The 13,355-nt window shown below is 41.0% G+C and overlaps 2 protein-coding genes across 2 annotated transcripts in view; both read left to right on the forward strand.

Moving 5' to 3' along the window:
• Positions 1 to 327: 327 nt before the first annotated feature.
• Positions 328 to 2,112, forward strand: LOC116418916 (myosin heavy chain IB-like). Its single transcript, XM_031936185.1, has 2 exons — positions 328 to 960; positions 1,905 to 2,112. Exons 1-2 carry the CDS (start codon positions 328 to 330, stop codon positions 2,001 to 2,003), a joined length of 732 nt encoding a protein of 243 aa, XP_031792045.1. The 3' UTR covers positions 2,004 to 2,112.
• Positions 368 to 13,355, forward strand: part of ITGB1 (integrin subunit beta 1) — a 58,724-nt gene continuing 45,736 nt past the window's right edge. The window contains exon 1 of the mRNA XM_023218147.2: positions 368 to 592. The gene's annotated coding sequence lies outside the window, so the exon portion shown is untranslated. The remainder of the gene's footprint in view (positions 593 to 13,355) is intronic.

Below are 13,355 nucleotides of genomic sequence, written 5' to 3' on the forward strand. Positions count from 1 at the left end.
ATCTCTCGTGCTCTAAACGGGACATCAGTGGACAAACGGGAGGGAGGGTCGGACGCGCGGATCCGAGGAAGCGGAACTTAAAGAACACGGGCCCAGCAGGCTACACCAGGAACGCGCGGGGCTCTAGGGAGCAACCGACCCCTCCCGCCCTTCGCAGAGGAGGAAACTGAGGCACGACGACTGTCTCGGCGGAGTCCCGGCCGTGCCCTCCGCAGCCTCCCTCAGGCGCGCTCCCGAGCGGGCCGGTTCCTTTGTCCCGGTCGCGCTTCCTGCCTCCTTCTGCACCTCCTCCTCGCCCCGGGGCCGGGCTGACGCGGCGGGAGAGGAATGCGTTTCCGGAGGGAGAAGGCGGCGGCGGCCTCGGGAGCGGGATCAGACGCGCAGAGGAGGCGGGGCCGCGGCTGGTTTCCTGCCGGGGGGCGGCTCTGGGCCGCCCAGTCCCCTCCTCCCGCCCTTGAGGAGGAGGAGTCGCAGCCACCCGCCGCGCCCGAGACCCAGGAGGCCCCGCCAGCCCGCAGGAGAGGCCGAGCGGGAGTCGCGGAACAGCAGGCCGGAGCCCACCGCGCCGGGGCCTGGACGCCGCGCGGAGAAGGTAGGGGCCGGCGGGCCTCGGGTGTGGGGGCGCGGGCCGCGGCCTCGGGTCTCTCGTGCGCGACCGCACTTAGAGCCGCCGGCCCTGGCCGCGCCGGGACCTTTGTGCCAGGCGTGGGGGCGGGGGCGGCCGCCGGCGGGTGGGGGCTGGGGCGGGATTCCAGGCTAGTCCGGGAGGAAGTCCGCACACCGCCACCCTCCTCCGGTCCCCGGCGCTGGCAGCCTCCGGGCGCCGAGTCGGCCCAGCCGCGTTCCGAGCGCGAGGGTTGCGGGCCTGGGCGCTGTCACGTCGGGGCTGTTGGAGTGCGGAGGATCGGGCCTGAGCGGCCCCTGACACCTGCGGTCTCCCGCCAGGCTGGGCGAGCGCAGGTGGGAGCCAGCGAGGCCACCCGGGGCTCAGCGTTTGGGACTCGTCGCTCCCCTGGACTGGTCCTGCGCCTTTGTCTCTCGCTCCCTCGCTGGCTGCTGTCTTTGGAGCAGCGTGGAGCCGGCCGTCGGCGCCCGCCGTTGGCACTGGTCTCCTCCGGCTGCCAGGAGGCGGCCCTGGGGCCAGCGCCACGGTGGGGGGAGGCGGGAGCCGGGATAGAAAGTGGCCTCGCGGAGCCGCTGGGGACCGGGGGCGCGTCGGCGGCAGGGCAGTACACTTCCCCGTGTTTATAAACGCGAATGCCGGGAAGTCGGGAGTCTCCGTCCCCTGCCGGGCACCCCGGGAACCCCGGGACCAGTACACAGGGCCACGGCCACTTTGCCCTCAGACTCGGTTCGCGAGCCTGAGAGCCCGTCCTGTGTCTAGTATCATTTTTACCGCGTGTCATTTCTTAGGCTTCATAAATTGGATTTATGAGATTCCCACTCTCTAAGTAACTTTCATGTAATCAAATTCGTGCTTTTGAGTCCAAAACTTTGCACTCATTGGTATGATCATTAGTAAGTTGCACTCTCTAAGCTTCCGTTTCCTCATCTGTGAAATAGGAACAATACTACCTACACTAATAATTCATTTTTATAACAATGACAGTGAGGGCCAGGTTTAGCTCTAGGCATTTTACATGTATTATTTAATTCTGGAACCGCTCTAATGAGATTGCTACTGTTTCTATTTCCATTTTCCGAGTGAAGAAACGGGGGCACAGGGAGCGAAAAGTAAGTTCCCTATGGTCATCGGGAGCTCCTGGAGAAGGCATGGGGTCTAGCTCCAGAGCCTACGTTTAAACCAAAAGTAACCTTTCTAACTATAGTCGTGAAAATCAAATGCAAAATGTAAAACACTTAGCTTGAGAGTAGATGCTCAATGAATATTGACTCTTTTTCAGCCCTTCTTTTATAGTAAAAAGATTTCTGGGAAGGTAATTGGTAACATCCTTAGTAAGGTTTCTTTGGGCCAACATGCCACATGGATAACAGGTGGGTAGAATTACTAGGTTATTTTGTTTTGTTTTGAGACAGGGTCTCTGTCGCCCAGGCTGGAGTGCAGAGGAGCCATCACAGCTCACTGCAGCCTCAACCTCCCGTGCTTAAGTTATTTTTCCACCTCAGCCTCCTGAGTAGCTGGAACGACAGGCGCTTGCCACCATGCCCAGCTAATTTTTTAGTTTTTTGTAGAGGCAGGATTTCACTATGCTGCGCAGGCTGGCCTCAAACTCTTAGGCTCAAGCAGTCCTCTCTCCTGGAGCTCCCAAAGTGTTGGGATTACAGACTTGAGCCCTTGAGCCTGGCCCTTAGGTTATTATTATTTTTCTTATTGTAGTTCTGATGCTACAAAAATAACGTGCTAGAGGAATTTAGACATCTGTCTTAAACCACATATGCCCTTTATGATAGGGTATACAATAGACCACTTTTAGAAATGATTAAGGAACTTTAGTTGGCAGTTACCTGTTCAATTGTGGACATCAAGGCCCAGAGGGGTCAGGACTTAAGAGTCTCACTATAATTCTCATATTTTTAAATAATGTTGGCTCATTGATCAATATTATGTAAGTGACTGAAGATGGTGAAGTGTTAAATAAAAAACATTGGTATTTTGATTACAGGCATTTGGGGAGAAAGCCATTTTACTTATCCCAAAATTGAGTATGAAGGTGGAAGATGTTATTAGAATACTAGCTAAAAGGACAAAGAATGTGGTTAGTAGTTTAATTCTGTAAAAAGGAAGCAAATAGACTGTTTAACTCATCTATGTTGACTTCAGACCTAGACCTACAATTTTAAGTGTTTGTGATTTTCTTAACAATGTAAAGTTCTGTATTAAAGTTATTTTTTAATACCCTCAACATTCTGTACATGAAACGCATGGAATCAACAGTTCTGAAAGTCACTGCATTTAGTAATTTTAACAATTAGGCAGCTTTCTTCTTAGCTTTCTCGTCAGTATAATTTAATTTAAATCAGCCCCAAATTACCATCACGAATGAAAATGTAGTTCTACATTGGTGTTCTTCCTAACTCTGGGAGTGACACTGGGGACATCTGGTCATACTATAATAACGAAAAGTGGTCAAACAACTTAATATGGTGCCAGTTTTACTAAGAGTGCTTGCCACTGATTTTAATGTCTTTATTGTTTGACTTCTTGATGAGTAAGTTGTGGCTTACAGCAGGGAGTGGTACAGTGTTCTCTCTGAAAAAAATATTCATTCATATTCTGTAGCTGCTCTGGTTTGCCCTTAACCATGCTGCTAGTGTGATAAGCTGAAAAATCTTGTAACTGGTAAAAAGTTTCAGAGAGCTTTCAAGTTCCAAGAACTTAACTTTCTGAATATGTAGCAAGCTGCATATATCTGAAAGGATTCATTTGGACTTCTGTCAGATTTTAGCAGATTTTCTCACTCTGCGAGAGAGTTAGGATCTGTTAGGTTGTGGGTGGAATCCTAGAGATTATGCCAGGTAAATATGTAAGTGTCTGTATTATATTAGCAGTGTTTACTCTGACTTGGTTTTAGGTTCTGAGAATTTGGCTGGTTGTATTTTCAGAGGTGGGAGGTGTGGAGTAGAGAGGTTAAGATACAGAAAGGTGCATTCGTCTTCTGAATCCTGAAGTGTTTTGCTAGGGGTATCTATAGCTGTGGAAAACTGAAAGAATATTATGGTATGTACCCAAGTTAAAGGGGGTACAGTCCGTAAACGTCAGAATATTAGCAGCCTTCCAGTATGCCTGTCGGTAGGTGAAAAAAAAAAATTTCTCTCTTTCAGGAGCTGTGTACAGAAGGATCCAAACTATACTTTATGCATGTGTTATTGCTTTAAAAGTGGCTGTGAGTTTTTAGAGGTCGACTAACTTTAAACTTGCCGTTTGATTTGTGACTTTAGAAAGTAGAGTTAACTATATTTAGCAATATGCCTAAGCATGTGCATATCACCTCACAAAACGTGTGTGTGCATGAGAAAAGCTCCAGTACACATACATATGTATATAAACACACATACACACAAGCATATGTATGTATGTATTTCTTGTAGGACCGGTCTCATTGTACATAATTTCAAAGTGCAGGTTCCTGATCTCCAGGGATGCGTAAAAAGACTTACTGAAGTATGGGAAGAAAATTTTAGGTCTACTATTGTTTGTTGATCTCATCACTTCAAAGTTTAAAATTTTGATTATGATTTATATCTTACTGTATTGCTGTAGAAGTGCACGTATTGGAATTTATAAATTGCATGTATTTTGGGTATATGTATGCTTAGAATTTTTTTAGTGATAAAGGTGAGTGATCAGAAACCTTTGCAGATCCCCTATATGGAGGATGATTTGAGTGGAGTTCAAGAACTAGTGTATTTAGGAGGGAGAATTGAAAAGACTTGATAAGAGAAATGAAAGAAACCCAATGTGACACTGGTTTCTGGCTAGGAGGTGCTGTTCACTGAGGTGAGAGGGTGACCACAAGCCGGGGCTGCTAGTTGGCTGGAGCAGAGGGGATATGATGACCTTATGAGGCTGAGTGGTTTTTTTTTAAGGTGACCAGGGACATAGGTGGAGATGTCTAAATTGCAGTTGAATACACAGGGTGAGAGCTAAAAAAAAAAAAAAAAAAAAAAAAAAAGAGAGATTTCAATTTGGAAATTCTCAGTCTATTAAGTACTGGTTGAAGCTATAGGCTGTGCACACAAACACCAAAGGAGGGTGGGGAGTGAAAAACGGGCTGAAGGAGGACCTGGGAACACTTTTAACAGTCAGGGTGGGTAGAGGAAGAGGAATCCAGAAAAGCATTTACCTTCCCCAGTTTCTTCTCTGAACTTGTAATTCCTTTGAGTGACATTTTTGTGAGTGGCATAGGTATTTCTGGGTTTTTCCGGTGATTGGCATGTTTGAGTTAAAGACAAAAAGACTTCATTGGTCACATCCCTTTGTGGTAATTTATTTTCAGATACCTGATCAGAGAAGCAGTTTGATGTAGTAAAGGCTTCTCGATTGGGAGGCAGGAAACCTGGGTGTCAGTGCAGGGTCTGCCACTGAATTTCTGTGTGACCTTTGTCAGAGTACTATACTTCCAGGGCGTTGGTTTCCACATTTACCCTATAAAGCAGTCTGCATGTTTCTGTTGTTCTCTTGTTCCAGGAGTTGGAGAATAGCTGCTGCCTGATGTAAGTAGAATGCAGTTCTCTCTCCCCATGAGCAACTGTTTTTTTTTTTTTTTTTTTTTTTTTTTGTATCACCAGAGAGTGTAGGCGCTGTGCCACTTACTCCTTTAAGGATGCCTGCCAGCGCTGACCAGCAACATCTGTCACAACATCTGTCACAACAGCTCTGCATCAGGATGTAGCTCGGCTGTACATTACATTTTATTCTATCAGTACAATGAGTACCAGTTACCTGAAAAATGCTTTACTCAGTGGGCATGAATCAAGAAGTCGACATGGTCTTTGATGTTTAGTCTGTTGTCTAGTTGGAACAAGTTGTGTTCAGTTCAGGAAAACATAAATACCAAAGAGTGTTTTATACAATGTACTGTACCATAAAATATTCCCTAATAGTGTTAGAAAAATCTCAGCATTTTCTTGTGTGGTTTCGGAACACGTTGTGTAGGAGATGAGGCCTGAGCTTGGAATGGTATGAGTGAAGGTTGGATGACAGATGGTCACAAACACCAAAGGAGGGTGTGGAGTGAAAAACGGGCTGAAGGAGGACCTGGGAACACTTTTAACAGTTATTACAGCATAGGAAGAATCCAGTCTAATTTCACAGATAGTACTTGGCCACTTTGTTACTTATTAGGAGTTATGTATAATATCATATATGTATCACAATGATATATGAAGGCTATATTTTAAAATGAAGGCCTGGATTCTTGCCCTCCAACACTAGCCTGATGAGAGACACAGACTTGAATAAAATTAGTTAGAAGTTTGAACAGAAATAACACTATATTATTGAGCGTCACTGAAGGTTTGTCATTCGCTGTGCTGGCCACTATCAAGGCTATTTTGGAACCACAAAGAAGGAGTAATTAAGTTGATTGTGATTGGTGAGGAGATGAAGAGGCAATAAAGGCGAAAAGGAAGAAGAAAAATCAGCATTCTGTTTTGTGTAGGGAGTAGTTTCAGTGGAGTGATGAGGAAAATATTTACATACAAAATTAGGTATGTACCATTTGAAGTATGGAAGTCACATTTTTCTGTATAAATGTTTATTGAATGAATATGTAAATAACTTAAGCTTTCATAATCTATGAAATTAGGAATAGTAGATTATTCTTCCCCTATGCACAGTATTTTATGGTTTATGTATGATTTTCTTCATATGATTTCAGTGCTTCTTTTAAAGGGGTGGTACGGGGTCATGTTTGATTATTGGAGGAGGAAATTGGAGTTTGAAAAAGCATATTTGGTAGTATAATGTTATATTAGGAAAATGTTACAAAAAGTATAATAGGGAGTAAGATTTATGCTTATTAAAGAAGCATGGATTAAAAAGATTGAGAAACATTTATTAAAGAATCACTGAGGTTCTTGTTTTAGAAGGCCATGGTTAATGAGTTGGAGAACAAGAAGCAAATTTGGTAATCAAGTAAATTATGAGCTGTTGACCACTTAGAAAGATATTTGCTGATAAAAGCTTTCATATAATGATGTTTTATCTTTCCAACAATTCTATGGTAGATACTATTTACAGCTTACTGATGAGTAAATTGAGAAACTGTTTTCTTCCTATGTTTATCATGGTTTTAAAACATTTATCATATATTTAAAATGCTGTATGCACTCCACCGCAGACAGGATGGAGAGGAAGATGTGACAAAAGATGTGGTCAAAATTAGTTTTAATCAAGGAAGCATTTTGGAATGATCTGCTTAAAAAGGGGATATAATTATGCAGTTTGAGAACATAATTCTCCTTAATTGAAATTACGGGGAATAAGTCTTGCTGTCAGGTGCTTATTGATATCATTGATCATGATGGTTCTTTTGCTAGCTCCACTCACAGTTATCTTTGTAAACTTGGCCCAGAGTAAACTTTCTCAACCAAAACCGTTTCCAACTTCTTTCCTCCTCACAGGGAAAGGCAAAAAAGTCTGTAGACAGAGAGAGTGAAAAGAAGGAACAGAATACTAGGCTGGTTTGAAAAACAATCAATTGCTAGGTAATAATGTCTTACCTTTTGAGTGGAAGGAGCTGGGAAGAATTAAGTTCAGGCAGGTTTTTTGCTCATTTTGCATCAGCCCTTCATATTATGGCTTAATAGCTTTGTTTAAAGTGTATTTTTCTGCTTTTAAGTTCATCCTCTGAAGCCTTGACTTAATTTTGTGTCCCTTTACCCCCATTTGAATGAAATGCTTCATTTTTTTCCCATTTCTCACATGAAGCTATTTTTTTTTTTTTCAGGGCAGGGAGGGGCTGGTGGTGGTGGTGCTATACCAGTTGTCTGTTTATGAGATCACCATTAGATGACGTTTCTAATTGGCTTGAATTATTTGAGTTTTGTGTGATTTTCCTGTTATGTTGATTCTGTTCTTCATGTTTAGGAGTTCTGTAGAGGATTCCAGCCTAAGTTTTCTTCCTTTTACATTTTGTGGTTTTACTTTTTGATCACTGTCAAGATCTATTTGAGATTTTCTGACTTTCTTGAAGTAGCATAATGAGTTCTAGATTTTCTCTTATTTTTAAAGAAGATTCTTCACTGACTCCCATTCACTTTTTGTTCTGTAGAAGTCTTTCCTAGGTGTTAAGTTTCCAGGCTTTACCTCCCCTTATCCCCAATATACCGTCTGTTAGGCATTTTGTTTGCCAAAGCATACTACATCCATTTTTTATCTTTCCGTTGCACTTGTAGATTGGGTGTTGCTAAAGATCTTGCGTATTTCATTTTCCTGGAGAAGGTGGGTAAAGTCACTAGTGATGAATTTTATCTTCAATCTGTTGTTGTATAATTTTCTTAAGGTATCTAGCCCTGTTGTGAGCTGTTCTCAGATTTCAAATTGTTTTGTGAACCTATAGCTTTGGAGCAGCCAAACCTTTATTGTTAGAGCTTCTTAGCCCAAGCTAACATCATTGTGTGAGAAGGGGTTAGTGCTCTTTAAAAAGCCATTTTTCTTCTGGGTGGGAGTAGTGCAGTTTAGACAGTTTTCTAATTCAGACTACTTTTCTTTTTTTTTTTTTTTGAGACAGAGTCTCGCTCTGTCGCCCAGGCTGGAGCGCAGTGGCCGGATCTCAGCTCACTGCAAGCTCCGCCTCCCGGGTTTACGTCATTCTCCTGCCTCAGCCTTCCGAGTAGCTGGGACTACAGGCTCCCGCCACCTCGCCTGGCTAGTTTTTTGTATTTTTTTTTTAGTAGAGACGGGGTTTCACCGTGTTAGCCAGGATGGTCTCGATTTCCTGACCTCGTGATCCGCCCGTCTCGGCCTCCCAAAGTTCTGGAATTACAGGCTTGAGCCACCGCGCCCGGGCCAGACTACTTTTCTATTTGTCAAGGAGAGGAGAAGAGGACTTCAAATGTGGTGTTACATCTTTGGGATCCCTTAGCCTCTTCTCTTTCATGTCTCCCATTTTTTTCTTCTCTATTCTTTCTGATAAGTTTTGTTAATCATTAATGCTAGCTTATTAATACTTGGGCCATAAACACCTCTTCAGTCACCAACACACCTCTTCCTGCCAATGGAAGGAAAAAAAGTGTTGAGTTTTAATTGTTCTTCCTGTAAGGAGAAAGGGGCCCTTTCCATGGGAGGAACTCTTCTCCACATGTCACCCTCTCAGATGGTACAGAATTCAGAAAGATTTCTCAGTTTCTTCCATTCGTGTTTTTCCCGTTTTTATTACTCTCTATGTGGGATAAGTGGGAGGAACCTCATGTCTTTCAGTTTGGCTCTGTGTTCTTTTTCTGGAATATATTGATTTTTAAATGCTAAAATCTGTTACTGACCTATTTTTTCCCCCCTTTTAAAAGCAGATACAGAAAGTAATGATGGTAGAACAGACTTGGGATGAATCCAACTTTATTATAATTTTTAGGAGACATTTATGATATACCTCTATAGGTATCAGAATCTTTTCTACTGTTAAGGTGAAAAGATTTGAGATTTTGTGAAATCCTTTGTGTATTCTTTTTATTTGAGTTGGTGTTTAGGTGGCTTATTTTTCAACTCTGAAATGAACATAACTTGTTACATTTTTTTAAGGTTATTTTTTTCTAAAGTGTAAGTGTTAAATTTCTACAAATATAGTCCATATAAAGTTTCTAAAGATTGTATCTGTAAATTTAAAAGGAAATGCCAAATGAATTATTTGTAAAATAGTTTTAAAAAGTTAATAAGTAATGAGCGTGTATTTAAAAGTTTGAACATGATATAAAACCGTACTTTTATGGATAAAGATTAGTTTACAGTGAAGATTAAAACAATTATGCACTATTTTTGACAATGGAAACAATTGCATATATTTCGGTTAAGCACTAAAATGAGATTATTTGTGGATGGTGTTTAAGATTGTTTATTGTTCAGGGAATGAATTATGACCCCTTAGATAAAATTGCATATGGTAGAAAATGACCTTAAGGTGAAATGCTTTTATAGGAACAAGACACAAAACCTTTGTCTGTACTTATGAAATATGGCAATTAAAATGACTTTTCTTGGCCTCTATTAAGTTCAAATGCCCAAGAAATAAACTCATAGAACATTATAAGCCCTTTCCATTTCTGTGCTCTGAGTCAGTTCTAACACTAGAAGGATGTTCTTTATAAAGTAGTGATTAAGTAGGCTTTCAAAAAATTATAGTTTAATGAAGTCAGGTCATAGCTTTTGGATACAGATGGTCAGGTTTCAATTCCACCTGTGCAACTTTTGATTCCACTATTGCAAGTTGTTTAATCTCTCTGTGCTTTTGTTTCCTCATCTGTAAAACAAAGACACTGCTTTCTCCACCTCATAGAGTTACCTGGAGGAGATAGATGCTATTATTTTATTATTATTATTATCATATCCATTTGAAGGTGCTGAAATAAAATTCTAATTTTTCAAAGTTCTAAATGAAATAACTTTTTGTTACAAATTACTTTAAATCATCAAAACTTAGTGTATTATGCTCTTCTTGCCTGTGCCTAGTCTGGCCCTCTCAATTCAGAAATCGGTCTTTTTTTTTTTTTTTTTTCAGTAATCCAAAGTGAGCAGCAGTCGCTGAACAAAATCATATTGCTAGTTGTGTTTGGTTAATGAAACAGAATTCGTATTCTAGTCCTTTCAGGGGGGTTTCCTTTCTCGTGATGTAAGAACCTCGTCTTAGTCTTTCTGCTGCTATAACAGAATGCCACAGACTGAGTCATTTATGTCAAGGTTCTGGGGACTGAGAAGTCCATTATCAAGGTGTTGGCATCTAGTGTCTTCCTGCTGCATCATCCCATGGTAGAAGGCGGAAGGGCAAGAGAGCAAGAGATGAGGAGGAGGCCAAACTTGGTCTTATATCTGGAACCCATTCCCCACTCCTCTGGTAATAGCATTAATCCATTCCTGTGGCAGAGCAGAGCCCTCGTGACCTACTCACCTCTTAAAGGTCCCACTTCTCATCACTGTTGCTTCAGGGATTAAGTTTCCAACATGTGAACCTTGGGGACACGTTCAAAGCATAGCAAACCTCAAAGGTTCCTCCTTATTTCTATTCATATTAGGTATGTTATTCCCTCCCCTCAATCTTTTCTTTTTTAAGGGTTTCTGTGATATTAGTGTTTAGAGTATTTGTATTTTGTCTACTCTGTTAGTATAAAACATCTAAGGTTTTGCTGCTTTTATTACTTTATGAACACATTTGTCAGGAATCTGATTGTTAGAAAGCACATTAAATAGAATTCTACTTGGATGTGGAATCTATAAAGTACAAAAAGGTTTTGGTGTTGAGGATGTCAGTGTATGAATGGCTATAACAATCCACATTAATCTATTTTCTGTAGTTGTGTTACTTCTAACTTTCAAACTTTATCCTTTCTTTCGTATCTTGTGTCTTCCCTAAAGTGGATCCAGTCGGTTTTCTGTTTATAATTACAACTGAAAAAAGCAAAGCATTCAACCGTGGTTACTTGTTTATTCAATTACGTTGTTATTGTGCGCCTCCTATAACATTTGGTAATAATCATAACAAGTAACACCCAGGTACTTACAATTGGCCAGACATTGTTTTAAATGTTTTATGCTTATCGACTTATTTAAACTTCACAAAACCCCTACGAGGTAAATACGACTGTCCCCATTTTAAAGGTGAGGAAACTGAGACACAGATTAATTTGCCATTGTAACTCTGCACTACACATGTTCTACGATGGTAGATGCCACAAATGTCTGCTGTCATGAAGTTCAGTGTTTTATTTTTTGATACCTCAATGTATCTCCAGTTGTTTTTATTGTTAGTTTCTTCGTTTATTAAATATTAAGACATTGCACTAGATACAGAAAACATGGAGAAATTTCTAGATGATGACAATTTTTAAGGCAAGTCAACCATACATATCATTAGTAGATGTATAAGAGCTACATATGCCCCAAACAGGAAACTTTTTAAATGAAGATTATTATATATGTTTTAACATACATATGTGTATGTACACACACACACACACACATACACACACGGCTATATGTGAATCACCTGGCTTAGTCTTTCTTTCCTCCCCAGTTCTTGCCATGATTTGAGGGCTTCAAGAGTTCATGCAGATGATACTTCTCACACCTTGGTCAAGCAGTTTTCTTCCTTTTTTTTATTTAATGAAATTTCAGTTTATTCAGCTAAAGACTATGCCTGATAACCTAGTGATAACCCATAAGTTTGGTAGTCCACAACATTTTTATAAAGCACATAACATTAACATTCAGATGAGGCATTATAAAAAGTTCTTTAAAGAATGAAGTGGGCCGGGCACGGTGCCTCATGACTGTAATCCCAGCACTTTGGGAGGCAAAGGTGGGTGGATTGCTTGAGGTCAGGAGTTTGAGACCAGCCTGGCCAACATAACAAAACCCCTTCTCTACTAAAAATGCAAAAGTTAGCCAGCTGTGGTGGCACACACCTGTAATCCCAGCTACTCGGAGGCTGAGGCAGGAGAATTGCTTGAACCCAGGAGGCAGAGGTTGCAGTGAGCCAATATCACGCAACCGCACTCCAGCCTGGGCGACCAAGAAGTGAAACTCAAAAAAAAAAGTCTTTACTGTAATTCTTTTAAAAAACCTTGGTTCGTCTTGAAAGATTGATGAATTTTTGAAATACCTGCAGAAAAGGAAAATAAATTCCACCCCCCCCCCCCGCCAAAATACGTAAGAACCACTTACTGGCACTTGTGTTTGAAGTATCTGGAGAAAAACAGGACAGATTTTAAAAGGCAATTAATAACAGCTGTACAAGGACTTGTTTCATTTGCTTTAGCACCAAGTAAAGTAAGAGTAAATATGCTGTGGAAGACAGAGTTGGGTTTTTCCTCCTCCTCTCATATGCCCCACTTCTCCTACCAGGTCCCAGTACATCAGCAGCCATCCTTGTTGCCTCACTGAGCAATCACTTTAGATTCCAGTTTTTAAAGGCTTGCTCGGATGAAACCAGTAGAGTTCTTTCCCCCTTAAGATAAGGTGGCAGTGAATGTTAGCAGGTATCAATTTCTTTGATCAGGAACGAAGAACTCCTTCAGAAAACTCACTTTTTTGGTCTTTGTTAACCTGTCATGTAAATTCTTTTTATTGGCACACCTTGTTTACTAATTATGATTGATTGCTATTTATGCCAAGGGAACATTCCCCAGGCCTGCCTGATCTGTTTACTAATGACAAAGTATGCTTACTTTACGTAATTCCATAGGTTTTCTCTTTTATTTTTGGGAGGAGGGGTGTAATAACTTGTTATTTATCAGGGCAGATCATATATTTGGATAAAAAAGAGAAACCGGCAAGTAGATCCTAAAGTACGTTTCTTAACCCGAGTAACATCTGAAAACGTAGATTTCAATTATATTTTGTTGAAAATTCATTCAACTTTGATGCTTATCCAAGAACTTATAATGTCAATTTCTCACAAAAATTATAACCCTCAGTACATACGTATTTTATAGCAAATTGAAAATTCTGAGTAAATTGAAAGTATGTTTAACAACAAAATAAATACAGCATATATGTATGGTTAGCTTAAACATTTATTAGTGTAAAGGCAGCAGTGAATTTGTATCTTAAAACAAATCTGTAAATCCAGTTGCTTTTTTTCTGAAATTTTATGTAGTATCACTATGTTCCACAATGCTAGAAATGTCTTTTTTGGCATTAATCTATGCAGAAATTTCTGATGAGATATTTTCCCCAAATGACA

This window comes from Piliocolobus tephrosceles, chromosome 9 (genome assembly GCF_002776525.5).
Source record: "Piliocolobus tephrosceles isolate RC106 chromosome 9, ASM277652v3, whole genome shotgun sequence".
NCBI classification, from domain to species: domain Eukaryota; kingdom Metazoa; phylum Chordata; class Mammalia; order Primates; family Cercopithecidae; genus Piliocolobus; species Piliocolobus tephrosceles.

Bases quoted from the DNA above. Each gene is read 5' to 3' on its own strand.
- LOC116418916 (XM_031936185.1), top strand. From the start codon at position 328: ATGCGTTTCCGGAGGGAGAAGGCGGCGGCGGCCTCGGGAGCGGGATCA. The intron at 961-1,904 runs GTGGGAGCCAGC...ACTCTTTTTCAG, and splicing joins GCCAGGCTGGGCGAGCGCAG to CCCTTCTTTTATAGTAAAAA.